The 15,064-nt window shown below is 54.1% G+C and overlaps 1 protein-coding gene across 2 annotated transcripts in view; it reads right to left on the bottom strand.

Moving 5' to 3' along the window:
* Positions 1-419: 419 nt before the first annotated feature.
* Positions 420-15,064, bottom strand: part of SARDH (sarcosine dehydrogenase) — a 38,729-nt gene continuing 24,084 nt past the window's right edge. For both annotated transcript variants that reach the window (XM_085325423.1, XM_085325424.1), the window contains exons 18-21: positions 6,879-7,041; positions 6,391-6,559; positions 5,687-5,822; positions 420-2,384 (exon numbers count right to left, since the gene is read on the bottom strand). In XM_085325423.1, coding sequence (XP_085181549.1) covers positions 2,259-2,384; positions 5,687-5,822; positions 6,391-6,559; positions 6,879-7,041 — 594 coding nt within the window. In that variant the 3' untranslated portion in view covers positions 420-2,258. The remainder of the gene's footprint in view (positions 2,385-5,686; positions 5,823-6,390; positions 6,560-6,878; positions 7,042-15,064) is intronic.

Here is a 15,064-nt window from a genome sequence, read left to right as displayed (position 1 = left end):
CCGCCTCCGGCCTCCGAAACGCGGACCCGCGTGGGCCTGCGGCACTGGGACCTGGCTGCGGCCGGGGGAGACTGGCCAGCCCCCGCCTCGCCGCGGCCCCCCACTCCTGCTCCTCCTCCCGCGGCCCTGCGCCGGGGATTATCCGCCTTAACGCGACCAGATGCCGAGGGACAGGGATAAACGATACCTCCGTGATGGGATTTAGAAAGGGGGGAGGGACACGGGTGGAAAGACAAACCTTTTAGCAGGAAACATCACTCGATTAAACAGCTAAATATATGTATTAAAAAAAAATTACAAAAAAGCTTTTTGCTGTTGAGCTCCGAAGAGAAAAGACCTCTGGGCCTCAGGGGAAAGGCCCGCGGGTGCAGGAGACCCCCCAGCTGCGCTCCTGAGCTCCTGCGCCCAGCCGACCGAAATGCACTGCCACGATCCAAGGAAAACCCTCCCTCGGCAGCCCAGCCCGGGCCGCTGCCCTCCTCCTCGCCGGCAGCCCCCATCCCGTTTTCCCCCGTTCCTTTGGGCCTGTTTTCCATAGTGAATGCAAACCCTTCCCAGCCGTTCCGAGTCTGAAAGCTGCAAGCTGCTTTCGGAAAGATAAAGCTGTACGATGTTAGGTGGCACACAGTTAATCCCCGGCACGGCGTGGCGCGGGCAGGCCTGCCTCCTCGGGCCCCTCCCCACTTACCGGCGCGAACGTTTGCTCCTTCATCCCGAGGATGAGCAGGCAGGACCGCTGTGGTCCACCCCCCCCCGCCCTCCGCACAGGGCCGCGCAATCGCCCCCGCTCACAGGAAAGCCACCCCAAGTGCATTTTCTAATGTTTCCAGTAAAACCAAAGCTTTTGAGAGTTCACACTCTTGCCCATGGCGCTTGTTGCAGGAGGTGAAAGAATTGGAATCAGCTATAAAAGAAATATAAAACAAGCAAATCCAGCCAGGATAAATAAAAAGAAAAGCACATAGCATGATTATTTCTATGGATGGATAAAAGCTTCGGCCAGGGGCTGCCCTCGCTTTGCTGCGGGAGCAGGCAGTAAAAGCCCCTTGCTGCCCTCAACGGTGTCTAATTTAACAAGGCCAGAGAGAGCCCGAGGCCGCGCTCCCGCTGCGGGCTGGTGGCAGGGCCAAGGCGCCCGCGGCGGCGGCTCCCGCGGTGGGGCGGGCAGCACGGCACCGGGGTGCTCCGGCTCGTGCCCGGGACTTCCCGGGGGATGCGTGAACACAGACTGCGCTGGCAAAGCAACCGTGGGGCAAAATGCATTTGTCAAACTCTTTTTCCTTCTCCCAAATTCACAGGTTATCTATAGGCAGCGAGGGAGCCGGAGTCAAACTTCAGTTGCCCTTGGGACTTCCTTTTATTCCCTGGAATATGGCCAAGCGGGAGCCTGCCCCCCCCCGGGGAGACCCAGGGCAAGTTAATTCCTTTTGCTGCCGCGCAGAYGGACAGAGGCTGAGCCTTGGGCGCTTGCACAGCCGGGAAGAACGTGCCCAGCAGCAAGCGACACTCACCGCCTTGCAGCCCCCAGCTAAACCCAACCATCCTCACCACTCAAGGACGTCCCCAAGCAAGCAAAACTCCCACGGCGAGTGCCGGATAGAGGYGGTGGCACCCGTGGTTCCACGCAGCCCTCCACGCCCGTCCCACCTTTCCCAGGCTGCCTGCTGAGCTGCAAAAAATCCCTTTKCTGTATGCCATGGGAGCCTCCTGGGCAGCGTGCAGCCCTGAGACACCAGCAGCACCCAGTCCCACCTCCAACGAGCCAGGGCAGAGCCACAGAGGATGTGGCACCCATCTGAGTGGGACAGACGCACAGCRAGGGCCCAGGGACAGAGCAGGTTTGGAGGCTACAGCTGTATTAAAGGTAGAYAAGTAATTAAAAAATTCATTTCCAGGCAGTGCGGAACTATGTTTGGGGGGTAAGAGTTTCCAGAAAAGCAAAAAATTGAAAATAKTTCATTTGTAGTCATGGAAAACACCGTTTTCTGGCCAATTACGCTATGGAAAAGAATTATTGCCACAGTGATACTGATACTGCCACGGAAACAAAATCTTTCACCTTTTTGGAATCTCTTTTCCTTCTTCCCCTTTAATTTGACCCACGTTCACTTGATGAGTTCACTGCAGACTGTAGGTTTGCCCCGGGAGCCTGCTGGGTCACCCAGGGACCTGGGAATTTCTCCGTTCGCTCTCCCCACCCCGTGGTCATCAGCGTCGGCTCGTCCGCTGCCCGCCGCCACGGCTCCGCCGCCCGTCGCTCAGTATATGCCCCTCACTCGCTTGTTGTCCGGGTCGAAGGGGGACTTGCTGTGCGCCTGGGCTGCGTAGGTAACTCCCATCCGCTCCAGCTTGTAGCTGCCGCTCTTCACAAAATCCAGCGAGACCTGCAAGGCAGAGCCRCGAGCGGCTGCCGCGCCGGGCTGGGCACCGCCGAGGGGGCCGCGCGTGCCCCACCGGGGACGGCACAGCGGGCAGGGACACCGGGGCTCCCGCGCTGCCCGACGCTCGGCTCACGCCAGCCGGGAGTCCTGGCCCCGGCTGCTGGTGCTTTTGGAGGAGGCTGTAGGGAAGAGGGAGGGCACGGGGCGAACRGGGCCCTCCGTGAGGCTGGGATAGCATGTGCAAGCTCCTTCATCACCCTGCAGATGCACTTTCTGCAGAAGAGCTGGTTCTGCCATCCCAGGAGGATGCACAGAGAGGAGGAAAACAGGTTTTTAAAAGCACCAAGTTAAAAAAAAAAATCCAGTGTTTAATTGTTAGGGGAGGCATCTGCTATGGGTTTTTTTTCAAAAGCATCTAAAGCACAGTGCCCTTAAAAGCAGCAGCAGCGGTTTGTCTGCAGAGGAGTCAGGGCAGGCAGGCCGCGTTAGGCAAACAGCTCTGCACCGAGAGCCTGAGCGGGAGCTCGTCCCGCCGGTGCCCCCGAGCCGTGCCGCTCAGCCACGGTGAGCCCAGGGCCTGGGGAGTAGGCGCCCACGCTTTTCAGTAACTGCAAATCGCCAGCAGTAGAACTGTGGCTTCCTCTCCTTACCCACACCTTCTGCCCTGGCCCTTTTGCATTGCTGCTGCTCCTTCCACTCTTTAGTTGCGATGCTACAGAGCCGTCCTCACCTTCCCTGGCCCCGGAAAGCACATACGCAAAGCTCTCCCTTTCCTTCTCCTGCAGCGGCAATTACTGTGTAAATCAAGCGGGAGTTATCACACAGAGCAGAGAGATTAAGGCTGCACGTTAACATCTGCTTAATGAACGATGCCTTTCTGCAGGAGGCAGCGAGCCGGCACTGCGAGCGAAGGCAGCCGCCCGCCGCACAAAGGAAGCGCGCGAGGTTGGGGGCCCATCAGCGGGACCACCCGTACGCGGCGCCTTCCCATTTGGCAGCCCCAATCGCTTTAATTTGGGGTTAGCGCTGCCTGAAAGGCCCTCGGGGGCGCGGGAGGCAGCTGCCTCCTGCCAGCCCCGCCGGTGCGGCTGCCGCATTAAAGCTTTCCTTGCAGTGGGTGTTTGAACGGGGAGAGCTGCACAATCAATCTGCCCGGCAGGGACGCACCGAGCGCTTGTTTGCCTGCCTCTGCGCCTCTCCGGAGGCAGGAGGGGCCCGCGCCCGCACCGCTTCCATCCCGCTGCTCTGTCACGCTTCCCGGGACCCGCTGGAGGCAGGCGGGGGAGGCCGGGAGCACGAAGGAGAGTGGAAAAGGGGGGAAGAAAATGAGAGAAGAAACCCAGGTGTGCAGAGGAGAAATGCACATCCTCGTGAGGGGCCCGATGTGGAGTTATTTGTTGGAGTCCCCGCTGCGGCAGCCAGCCTGGGGACGAGCCAAGCTGTGCAGAGCYGCTGTCAGGCAGCACCCGAGGGTTTAACCCTCGGGCACCAGGCACTGCCGGCCTCTGCTGTCACCCTCCTTGCCACAAGGGTGGATCAGCCTTCTCCAGAGGGACTATTTGACACCCCTCAAAATATAAACCTTGCTTGCCAAAAGCCTCCCGGCCTTCACGTCCCAACACAGCTCCCCAAAGAGAGATGTGCAGCCCCTGAGCCGCATGCCAGCRTCAAGCTTGGCGGCTGCCACCTCCTCCCGCAAGCTCTGGAGCTGCATCAATCTGCGTTCTCCAAGCGGATTTGCCTTGGGGCAGCAGCCAGAGCTCGCCAGTGTGGTCGGCTGCTCCCCCTGCTCTGAGAGCAGAGGTGGCTGTGATGGGAAAGGACTCGACGCAGATATCAGCAACACAAGCTCCCTGCACATGTCTGGCACTGCAAAGCCACCGCCCCAGCCATGCCATGTCCCTACAACCTTCGCTCTGTCTCTCCCGCATGAGTTTGCTATTGTATGGCACTGAGGCTCCGGGCTTTCCCCAGAAAAAGGTGCAATACAAGATGTGAGATATCAAACAATTTTGGGGGGCAAGCACCAAGCAAGGTTTTATTGTCGGTTTTCCCACCCCTCTTTCTTCCCTGCTGGTGACAACCTAGCAAAAAGCACAAAGCCTCCCATGGACCTCCCGGCCCTCTGGCACTGAAGAGGAACCAGCAATTTCAAAGTGCAAAACACAGCACAGAGCTGGAGCAGCCCTAAACGTGTGACCCACTGTACTCACTCACCCCACAGCACTGCATCACCCTCCTGCTCCCCCTCACCAGCCCACGGGCACTGCCAGCAGCACAGAGCTGAAACTCCTTGCCCAGAGCTCCTGAAGTCAGACCTCCAAGTGCTCAGAGGTGCCTATCACACTAGGAAATGCTGAAGGAGGCAGAAGGAGATGGGGAAGCGAGAGGCCATGGAGGGAAAACTCTCAGTGGTTAATTACAGGAGATTAATCCTGACACAGAATTAAAAGTCAAGGCAAGCAAGTGGATTAAAGCGCAAGCACATGCACTATCCTTGGATTGTGACAGGAGTAGTCCCAGGGGATGTCATCCACTGCCCTCTGTCCCCATGCAAACTCCCTTGCCTCTGAGTCTACAGCACAGCAGTTAATGAGGGCATCTGATTTACTACCTAAGAGTCTCCTGGGGCTAATTAAGAGCCTGCTGTGCTCCTATTGGGCAGTTCTTCCCAATAACATCAGTTAATTCACTTTTGTAATTAAATACTCAGATGCCATTAACACTGGAGATTGCAGTTGGGCTGAAGATCAGTGCTGGGGCCATGCAAAACGACAGCTTTGAGAGCACTGGTGAGAAAGACACTTGCTGCTAAGAAGCTGGCATCTCTCGCGCTCGGAGTCTCGCTCTTCCATTGAGCACTGGGTAAGCACTGTGCTGGGGAAATGTAGGGGGGCTCGCCCTGTCTCGCTCCCCAGCTGACGGTGTGCTTGCAATGTGCTCAGGCATATGGCTTTAAAAATAAACCCTACACTTCCCTCCCCCTGCCAACCCTTGGAGAGGGAGAAGGAAGCACAGTTTCCTCGCGGGCTCACTGCAACACTTGCTGCCGTTGATGCCAGCTCTAGCTCTGTTCCTTCTTCCCTGCTGTTGGACCTGGACTTTGTGGGTGTCACCTCCCTATGTTCATCAACCTCGACCCTGTCCCAGCCCAGTTCCACTTTCCTGGCTGCTCTCAGGCTCAGAGTATCCTTCCTCAGGGAGGCCACTGAGCCTTTTCCTGATCCYGCTGATCCTGGACTGCCAGTAAGGCCCACGGGGCTCATGTCTCTGCCTGCTGTGGGCACCAGGGTCTCTATACTCACCGCTCCCCCAGCAGGGTTGCGGATGTAGCCGTACGCAATGGTTTTGTTGATGGCAAATCCGAAGTCTGCCCGACGGATGTGGCCAACCACCTCGCCGTCCCGCCAGACGGCCTCCAGGCCAAACATYGGCACCTTCCTGCAAGGCCAGAGCACAGCAGTTGTCAGGAAAGCCCTTGGTGGGCTGGGACTCTACAAGGCAGAGGGAAGGTGTTTGGAGGAGACAGCAAYGCTGGCCGAGCTGGCTCCAGCCTGACATCCGAAGTGCTGCTTGCTGGCATGCCCTGGGGCCAGTCTAGGTGCCCATCACCCCCAGGCCAGGCCCAGCCTGGGCACTGCCTCGCAGCCCTCCTGCTCCTTAACCTTTCCTTGCTGATCCCCAGCACTGGCAAAATCCCTCCAGCCTGATTTGCAAAGCCTCCTGCTATTTTGGCTGAAACGAGATAAACCCACTCACTGTCACACTGTTTCCAACTTCCATTAAATATCCGGCAGGGAATATGAGGTGGGATTTAAATCGGAGACATAATTAGAGCATGGAAAATGGCAGCAAACGTTTGCACTGAGCTCTGTGCGTGAGTGCAAGCGATGGAGGTGGGACCTGTTCCAGTGCAGGTCTGGGTGCTAATCCCTAGATGAACAYGGGTGGTATCCATGGGTGTTTGATATTGCCAGTGTTAAGCTGAGCCCGGGGCAGCGATACTCACTCATCAATGGTAAAGCAGACGAGGCGGCGGGGGATCCCGGATGCTTTCTGGGCCTCCACGGCCTCCCGTCCCAGGAAGGGTATGCCAGATTTAAGCTTGCAGGTGAAGGCCAAGCCTGCTTCGAGGGGGGTATCGTCGGAGCGAAGATCTGCATGCCAGTGTCTATACCCTGCAGAGAACAACAGGCGAACATAGGCCTCCCAGTCTGTCTCTGCTCCACAGCAAGCCCGCAGTGAGAATATCAGGAGACCGAGATATCAATGAGGCCTGTTGGACATCCCTGCTGCCCTTGAATCACTTGGTGCAGGACAAAGTGCCCTCAAGAGAGGCCCGTATTTAGGAAGGCCCCAGCAAGGATCATGGGGGACTAGTTGCATTTCTGCCATCCAATTGCTAGACACCCTATCCTCAAAGCTGGGAAGACCCATTTGCCCTGCGTCCCCTGGCTGGAGACATCGCACCACGCTGCTGTAAGGAAAGCCAGAAACCTTTCTCGATGCTGAGGCTGTCGATGGCTCTGTAGCCAGCGTTGGTAATGCCGTGCCGGGCACCCGCCTTCATCACTGCCTGATAGACTCTCACGCAATCTGCCTTGGGCACGTGCAGCTCCCAGCCCATCTCACCGACAAATGACAACCTCATGGCGCGGACCTGTGAAATGCAAAATCATTAGGAACAGAGGCTTTGGCTGCAAGCCAGGTGGCAGGGCCCAGCAGAGAGGCTGCTCAGCTGCCACCTGAGGTCCCAGCTCTGCTGCCCGGCATGGCCAGGGCGAGCAAGCTTGCAAGTGAACTTTGTGCAAGTGTCTTAGCTATGGAAAACACATATTTTACATTTTCTTTGCTCTTCAGAGTGCATGAAGCTAGTTCATACTGAATTTTGTTTATCGTCTCTGGACAGCCTAACCTTTGCACCTTAGTACCACAATTAACAGGAAAAGATATGAGTGTGAGCCTGGATCATAGATCTTTCTTTGTGCCCCTCCAGCTCCACCTAGTCTCAAGTTTCCAGAGGGAAATTCAGAAGGCAGAAGTGCTGCATTTTCTTCCAGCCTTCCCTAGCCACTGAGCTGTGGCTGAGGAGGCCAATCTGCAGCAAGACAGTGGTGCTCCCTGGCCCAGCTGGGCCTCTGTCTCCCTCTGCTGATTCAGCTATGGCAGAAAAAAGTCTACGAGCACCCAAATCTGCTGGAGGCTCAGGCTGCAGAATCAGCCTGTCAGTGGGGTAAGACCATCCCCACTAAGGCTTGTCCTGCTGGCAACTCTCAGCCTGGTGCTTTGGGGCCATTGTCCAGCTGGAGATGCCCTCTGCAAGCAAAACCAAAGCTCTCCCAACATGGGCCTGCAGAAAGCCGCACGTGCTCCAGCTGGGGCTCAGCCCTGCATCTTGGCCAGTCACATGCACGGATTTACACCAACCAAGACTGTGCCCCAAAGTGTTTGTTGCTGCCACAAAACTAGGTGGACAGAAGACAACACTGAATTCACTGCAACTCTAGAGAAGAACTAGCAGATCTGAACAGCAGATGCCATGTTTCTCGGGGGAGGCATTTTCCTCGGAGATCTCCTTCCCCATCTGCCTGTGTTCCCCAGGAGCACAAACTGGAGAGAAATCTGCTGTTGGTGCTGCAGCATAGCCCCATGATGTCCTGAAAGCTCTGGGACAGCTCCCCCATGGCAAAGCAGTTGGCACAATCCTATCCAGGCCCCAGATCTCGCCGGGCTCCCCTTGCCACCCAGGTAGGCACAGGCTGGCATCCTCCTGCTGTCCTCRCCCCAAAGCTTTCTATGTTGGCTGTGGCCAGGCTGGCTTGGACACCTTCCCTGGAGWCATCCCTCGAGTCTCAGCTGTATTTCTCTCTGGTTTGTCCCTTAGGCTTCACGCCTTTGTTGCGGGGGAGGAAGTGGAGGAATCTGTGCCCCCCCAGGGAAGGTGAGTCTGCACCCCCTGGAGCCAGCCCAGCCAGCGGCGCTTGCAGCCCGTTCCTCGGGGGCTGCCTTCACGCGAGCCTTGTGGGACCTCCCGGAGGCTCTGGCCCAAGGCAAAACAGGGCCATATTTCTGTATGGTGGTGCACAAAGCAGGGCCAAAGACCAGCGCATCTCCATGGATGACAGCGTGCACCCACTGACAGCAGCAGCAGGACAACAGCGAGCCAATAACTCTGCACTAGCAATCGCCCCCTTCCCTGCCTGCGAGCCCCAGCCTTGCACCCCGCTGTGCCCTGCTGCCCAGAAGCAGGAGCTGAAAAGCTCGGAGTTGGGCCTGAACGTGGCTGCTGTTCTGCATCCCGTTCCCCGGCTCCGGTTATTGCCGCCCCACAAAGGTGGCCGGCGCACTGGCAGAGGCTGCACACCTCCCCTGCCTGTCTCCTCTGCAGGGCTGCTGGTGGGTAAAGCACCGATCGCTTTTTCACCTCCATGAGCTGGCTTGCAACCCTGATGGAATCTGCAGTCTCTTATCTCACTACTAAGACCTCAGTGAGCCAGAAGATTTCAGCCAGGACCAGGGCAGGGAGGAAAAACAGTAACATCATGTCCATGGGCAAACCTGGAAAGAGGAGAGAACATGGAAAGGACATGGGGGTCTGGACAGGGCTGATTCCTGAGTATCTGCTGACAGGGGCCCAAGAGCCAGGCAATTAGCAAAGCACCAAGACCTTGGAGCAGCYGGGAGCCCTCTGGAGCTGGCCAAAGCAATGTGGGAGTTGGGGGCTGTGGGTAGGCAACCTCAGGTGTCTTGAAAAAGCTGGTGCCCTGAGTTTGCTACAAGGTAAAGCAGCGCCCTCAAACTTTTSCCAAGTCTCCTTAATCATTAATGGCCATAATGTCCTCCACGTTCAGAGAAGGTCYGGCTCATGGTGCAGCCCTGGGCAAAAAGCATCCCAGGCTAAATACGGAGAGTAAAGGGGAAGGAGCAGAGTCATGTGGTGTGACAGGAGAGGAAGTTCAAAAGCTCTAGAAAAAGACATTTTGAACAAGAATACGCTACTTTATCCAGGGGCTGATTCTCCTGGTAGAGAGGAAAGTCCMGGAGATGAATGGTGGGCAGACCTTCTCCAGAGGATTGCTCCAGAACGGCCCCAAGGCACCTGGTGGCTCAAGTTCAGAGCTCCCTTGGGTCACACAAAGCAGCAGAGAAACTGGAAGTTTGGCTCACTGCCTCTGCCATCTCCACTTTCTCCCTGTCYGGGTTTTCTGGACTGAAACAGGCACTGCTCACTTTGATACCACCCTCGCTCACAGCAGTGAGGAGGTTTCCTGGCCTCTCGCCTGGCAGAGACACCCAGGGCTCAAGGAGGAAATCCCTGTGGTACTTATGCTATATCTTATATCCTTGCARGATGCAGTTATGAGCAGTCCAGCAACTTCTGATGCACATTGTTTCACACTAGCACTCTGAGCCAGAGACATTTATCTGCTCAGTGCTCATGTGCTAGAACTTGTATTAATAAAGAATGAAAGAAGACCTGCAGGGGCCTTTGTGGCACCAGGAAAACATGTATCAGCAGCTGAATTAAGGCCGTGTGCGTATCATCCACCAACAAGCAGCACATGCAGACTGGGGGCCAGCCACAATTTCAGGTCCCYGAGAGACAAGCAGGTCTTGGTGATTCAGACTCTGGGCCTGGACTCGTTGGACTCCAGCTCCAGACCCTGACACAGCTTCCCATGGACAGAGGAATACAGAAGGGGTGGGGGATATCAGCACATGCTCCAGGCCTATGCATAGCTCCCACTACCTAGTGTTTTCCTTTCCTGCCTGCTAACATGTCTTCATAACAGCACAACATGTTCAGGAAGATGAAGGCGTGCTGCGACAAGCTGTAGCCCGCGCAGAGCCTTGAGTCACCATGACATGCTTGCAATGAACAACRCTATCTAGCAGTACAAATGGCATGACAGCCCCTTGCAACTGCTCAGAGGAGAGAAGCTGTCAGCAACACTCATCTGAGCCAGCTCCAAAGACCATCATTTAACATGACACACGGCAGTAATCTAGATTATGAGGATGAAATATTCATGTGATGCAGCCACAAGCAACTCTTCAGCCTGCCCTAGTGTTGGTTACCTGCTRTCTCCAGGGATGTCTCCAGCGACAAGCAACCCCTGGAGCTTTGGTAAGCCTTAATGGGAGAGACAGCTTTCAAAAGCAAGTGATAGCCCTTAATGAATCCCAGGCTACATGGCAGTATCCTAAAGCTTGTCTGCCTCCACCAGGAAAACGTGTCAGAGCAGAGTTAGGGTTTGTGCTGCTCGGCCAGGTCAGACGGTGCTGCAGGGAGCTGGCACGACAGTGATTTCAGGGTCCAGCTCTCTCCACTGAGGCTGTTTTCCTCATGTACCTACCCTAGCCAGGATTAGAGCCAAAGGCTTCACATCAAGGCACCTAAAGAAACAACACCCATCGTGTGCTTTAACAAGCACCCTACCAGTATTTYCCTGTTGTTCTCCCTGCTCAGATGTACCAATAGCACAGACCTGCTGCTTGCATCTTGCAGAGAGCAGCCTGTTTTACATCRGCATGGCCAAAATCTGCTCAGAATAAAGGCTGCTTGAGGGCGCCTGTGCGTGAATGTGCCCCTGGTACCAGAGGCGATGGGTTCACACGCCAGCACCCTGACTAGGGGCAGCTTTCGCAACTTTTCACAGCAAGTTAAACGCTCCTTTTGGCTGCATCACTGGGAGCACATGCTGGGCTTCTCGGTGTTGTGGGAACAAAGAACATTTCCTACCCATCCTAATTAACAGTAAAGAGGAAAATTGACTTACCCTCTCTGCCTGTAATTTGCCATTCCTCTAAATCTGACACACCATCTGTGCGCGTCCTTACAGCGAAAYCCACAGGAGCTTCCCAAGGCAAACACACACGCATGTCAACGGCAAAGGCACGCCCCGGCTGCCAGGAGGCATCAGCCCATAGTTTCATGCAAGACTATGGTATGCAGTCTTTAAAAAGTGGTTTCCAGATAGGAAGAGATTGTGTAGCTAGTAGGAAGAGCCTGAAACGATCAGCAGCTCAGCTTTGGGTCTGTCCTACCTACATTAACTCTGGATTGCTTTGGGGCAGGAAATGTCTCTCGCTATCTATTTAGCTCTTACTGCCACTGGGAGCTGGGCTCAGCTGTGGTCCCTCAGACAGACAGCRTAACAACTGATGACCACAGCCTCTACCCAGAACAGGCAGGGATGGAAAAAGCCAAAGAATAAGCTGTTGGGTACTGTGTTTAGACTTCACACAAGGAAATTTTGCAGGCCATAGGAAAAAACTCCAAGCCAAAGCAGAGAAATCCTGCTCCTCTTTCCCTCGGTACAACTCCTTGGCTGAGGAGCGCCCGGGGTAATCGGGAGCAGACGCGATGCACCCTGTGCAGGAGCAACGCGCTCCACCACGCTGCCCTGACAGCCTTCGTCTCCTGTGCTCCACCTTCCTGGATGCCAAAGGGAGAAGCAGAGGGTGGCCAAATGCCAACCAGCCAGCTGATAAAGGGGATCACGTACAGCCTGCCACCAACTTAGAGGCAGGCAAAGCATCCGCACAACACTAGCAACCCTGCAACGGGAATGCATGCGCCTTTGTGCCTCCCTCCAGGCTCTGTCCTGTCTTGGATTTGGTCTCATGACAGCCATYGCCTTGCCTGCCTGCAGCCAGGCCAGGAGGACACAGTGGGGAAGCCCGGTGCTGGTCCTGACGTGGACCACCCATTCCTTTGCAAAAGCCTCARTTCGCTTCTCACCTCGTACCAGGAATAAAGAGCAATAACCAACCTCCTCACAGGTCTTTCTGGCAAGCTGTTGGCAGGMGCTTGCTGAGATGATGGCCACCAGGGCAATAAACAGTAATCAGAAAACTTCTCCCAGATCGATTGGCACGTCCCCCYGTGCTCCCAACACCCCTGTGCTTGAAAGACACTGCTAAAATAAAAGTGTGCTCAAGCAGAGTTGAAGGCAGCTTTTAACTTTTTAACCTTTACAACAATGGAACCGGAGAGGAGATGGAGGGGAAATGAAACAAAATAGGTATTGTGAATTTATTTTGAGCCTCCTCACAATAGAGCCGTGCCGAGGGAGCCAGCCTTCCTTCAACCATCATCGCAGCGGCGCAACGAAGCATGAAAGCTGGAAAATCGACTCAGGAGGTGCGCAAGCACGAGGGGTACGGGAAAGCTTTTCACTTTGCACAAAGGTGTCACCTAATTAGGGAACAGCAAGGGATCAAGACGTGGCAGGCAGCTACTGTATTAATCACGGCAGGAGATGCTCTGGGGATTGACAGTCAACTCCACGGTTCATTAACCCTGCCTGTGACTGAGCAGGCAGCGCTGCAGCTAAAATACACTTTACTTTCAAGAGTAAGTTCCTCCAGAGAGAAGCTTCCCCTCAAATAACTGCTGCTGGGAGGACCAAACACCCAGCAGTCCTGATGAGGCAGATCAGTGACATGAGTATCATCTGAAAATGCAGTACCAAGTTTTGTACAGTCGGGGATCAGAAGTTGCACCCACATATGCATATCCCAGTCGACAGTGCAAAGCCTGTGGGAAAAGCCCAGCAAAGAGAGGAGGGTGTCAACAGTCGGACTCACCATTCCTGCCAGGTTTTGGCCCTCTCAAGTCAAATTCTCTTAGGAGCAGGTATTTCCATTAGATTTCAAATGGAGTTATAAAAGAGCATCAATTCCTGAGCCTTTGAGCAGCAATTCAAAGGCATTTTAAGTGTATTAGAAAATGAAAACCTGAACTTTACCCTGTATCCAGCAGTGAAATTCAAATGGGTTTCTTTCTCTGACACTTCATACAGAGTGATATGCTATATATAAACTCACAACCAATCAGTAATTTCCAGGGTCATTAACTCCACTGGAATTCTCCTTTTACTTTAGCTGATTTTGTTCAACTACTGAGTTAATACATGAAAACCTAACAATATCTTTTTAAAGATGCTGGGTTCAGCTTAATCTCAATGGAAGGCATCAGGACGACATCAAGGATGGCTTCAGTCCAGCAGCCCAAGAAACTGCTGCTCTGGTTTCTGCATGTAACAAATTCCTCCCTGTTCATCCCCACTGCGTGGCCACGGGGAGCCCCGCATGCCGCCGAGAGCGCGGTGCTCTGCAACGGCAGGAGCAAGGCTTTCTTCCTTTTCCCATCATGTTGTTCAGCTGCTCAGGCAAGGGAAGGTTCCCTGCGTAAGTCACCAGTCGAGAAGGGTTTCTGTGCTTGCAGAAGCAGAGCTTTACAGCTGCTAACACAGCTGGGCTTTCCCTGCAGCGCCAGCGCGCATCTCCTGGGGCGACACCGGGCCTGGCAGGAGCAGAAAGGCTGCTCCATGCTCTGATGCACCTGCAGTTTTTATTTATCCCCTTCCTCCCCCCCAACTTTTTAGTAATACTGTACCCTACATCCTTCCCCCATGATTGCACACCTCACACCTGGCTGTTGCTCATCTCCCAGGGTTTTCCTGCTTAGATACCAGGTGCAAATTGGAAATTTTATGCAAGCAAGGTTTGAACACAGGACTAGGTGTTGGGAATCAAAAAAAACCTAACTGCACATCTAACTCTGGTCTTCCCACACCCTCCTCCAACAACTCATCTCCTGGCATCCGCTTTGTCTGCAGAGGGAGGCAAATCTCTGCTGGGAGCAGCAGGAGTGGTGCCCTGGCTGCCGCGGGGCAGCAGGCAGCCGCCCTGCACAGGGAGAACCTTTAATCCTTCCTGAGAGCATCCTGCAGGTTATTAAAACTGCAGAAATACTGAAATAAACTGATTGAACAATTCTCCATGCAGACCCAAGCTACCATTAGGGATATGGGGATGACTGGTTTGAAGTAAGTTCAATAAAGTATTTCAATAAACCCATGTGAGAAGAGCTTCACTTTTTTCATAGAACTTTKCAGGGGGAAGGGGAAGAATCCTATACTTTGCAGCCCTGGGATCTGCTTGACATAAACACTTTAGTGTTTGCTTTAATTTTGTGTTGTAATAAAATGGCCCATTTTACCAAAAATGCCTGAAAATATAGCTTAATTTTCCTCTCCATCTCAACTCAGACATTTGCAATTCAGTGTTGCCTCTGTGCAAAGGCCAGAAAGCTTTTCTCTGACAGTCAGGGCATTTACTCTCAAAAGAAGCCATAACATTTCTACCAGATATTTCCTCCTTGCAAAACAGATTTTTCTTCTTTTTCTTCTTCTTCTTCTTCTTTTTTTTTTTTTTTAAGTGAAATGCAAACGAAATAATCATACTTTTGAAGAAGGGAGCATTTATATACCTTTCATAGGGGATAAGTAGGTTATTAATAGATGTTATCAGCTTGTCACAGATGTGAGTGCCTAAGGAGAATTATTAACTCATCAGCAGAAACCGTTATATGCAGCATGTTGGGCAATCTGTAACAACCAATTAGACCTATCAAAACCACGCTCCCCTCCAGGTATGCGCACCTCTTTCCCTGCTGCAGCCTCRCACTCATTTGAGGAGAAAAAGTGARTATCTGTGAGCCRCYTTACAGTGATTCCCGCAGATGGGGGCATGGGGCACCACAGCCTTTACCAGCTGGCAGCGTCACGTGCTGCTTGGAGCAGCCAAACTGGCATCTGTCAGTCGGAGGTGGAAGGGAGGAAGGACTTGAGCCTCTGTCCCAGCACCACCAAGCATCTTACTTGCACTAGGAA

Source organism: Rhea americana, unplaced genomic scaffold (genome assembly GCF_003343005.1).
Source record: "Rhea americana isolate MKP2758 unplaced genomic scaffold, rheAme1 scaffold_97, whole genome shotgun sequence".
NCBI classification, from domain to species: Eukaryota; Metazoa; Chordata; class Aves; order Rheiformes; family Rheidae; genus Rhea; species Rhea americana.
Note: the sequence above shows the minus strand (reverse complement) of the source record. Positions and strands in the feature narration are given on the sequence as shown.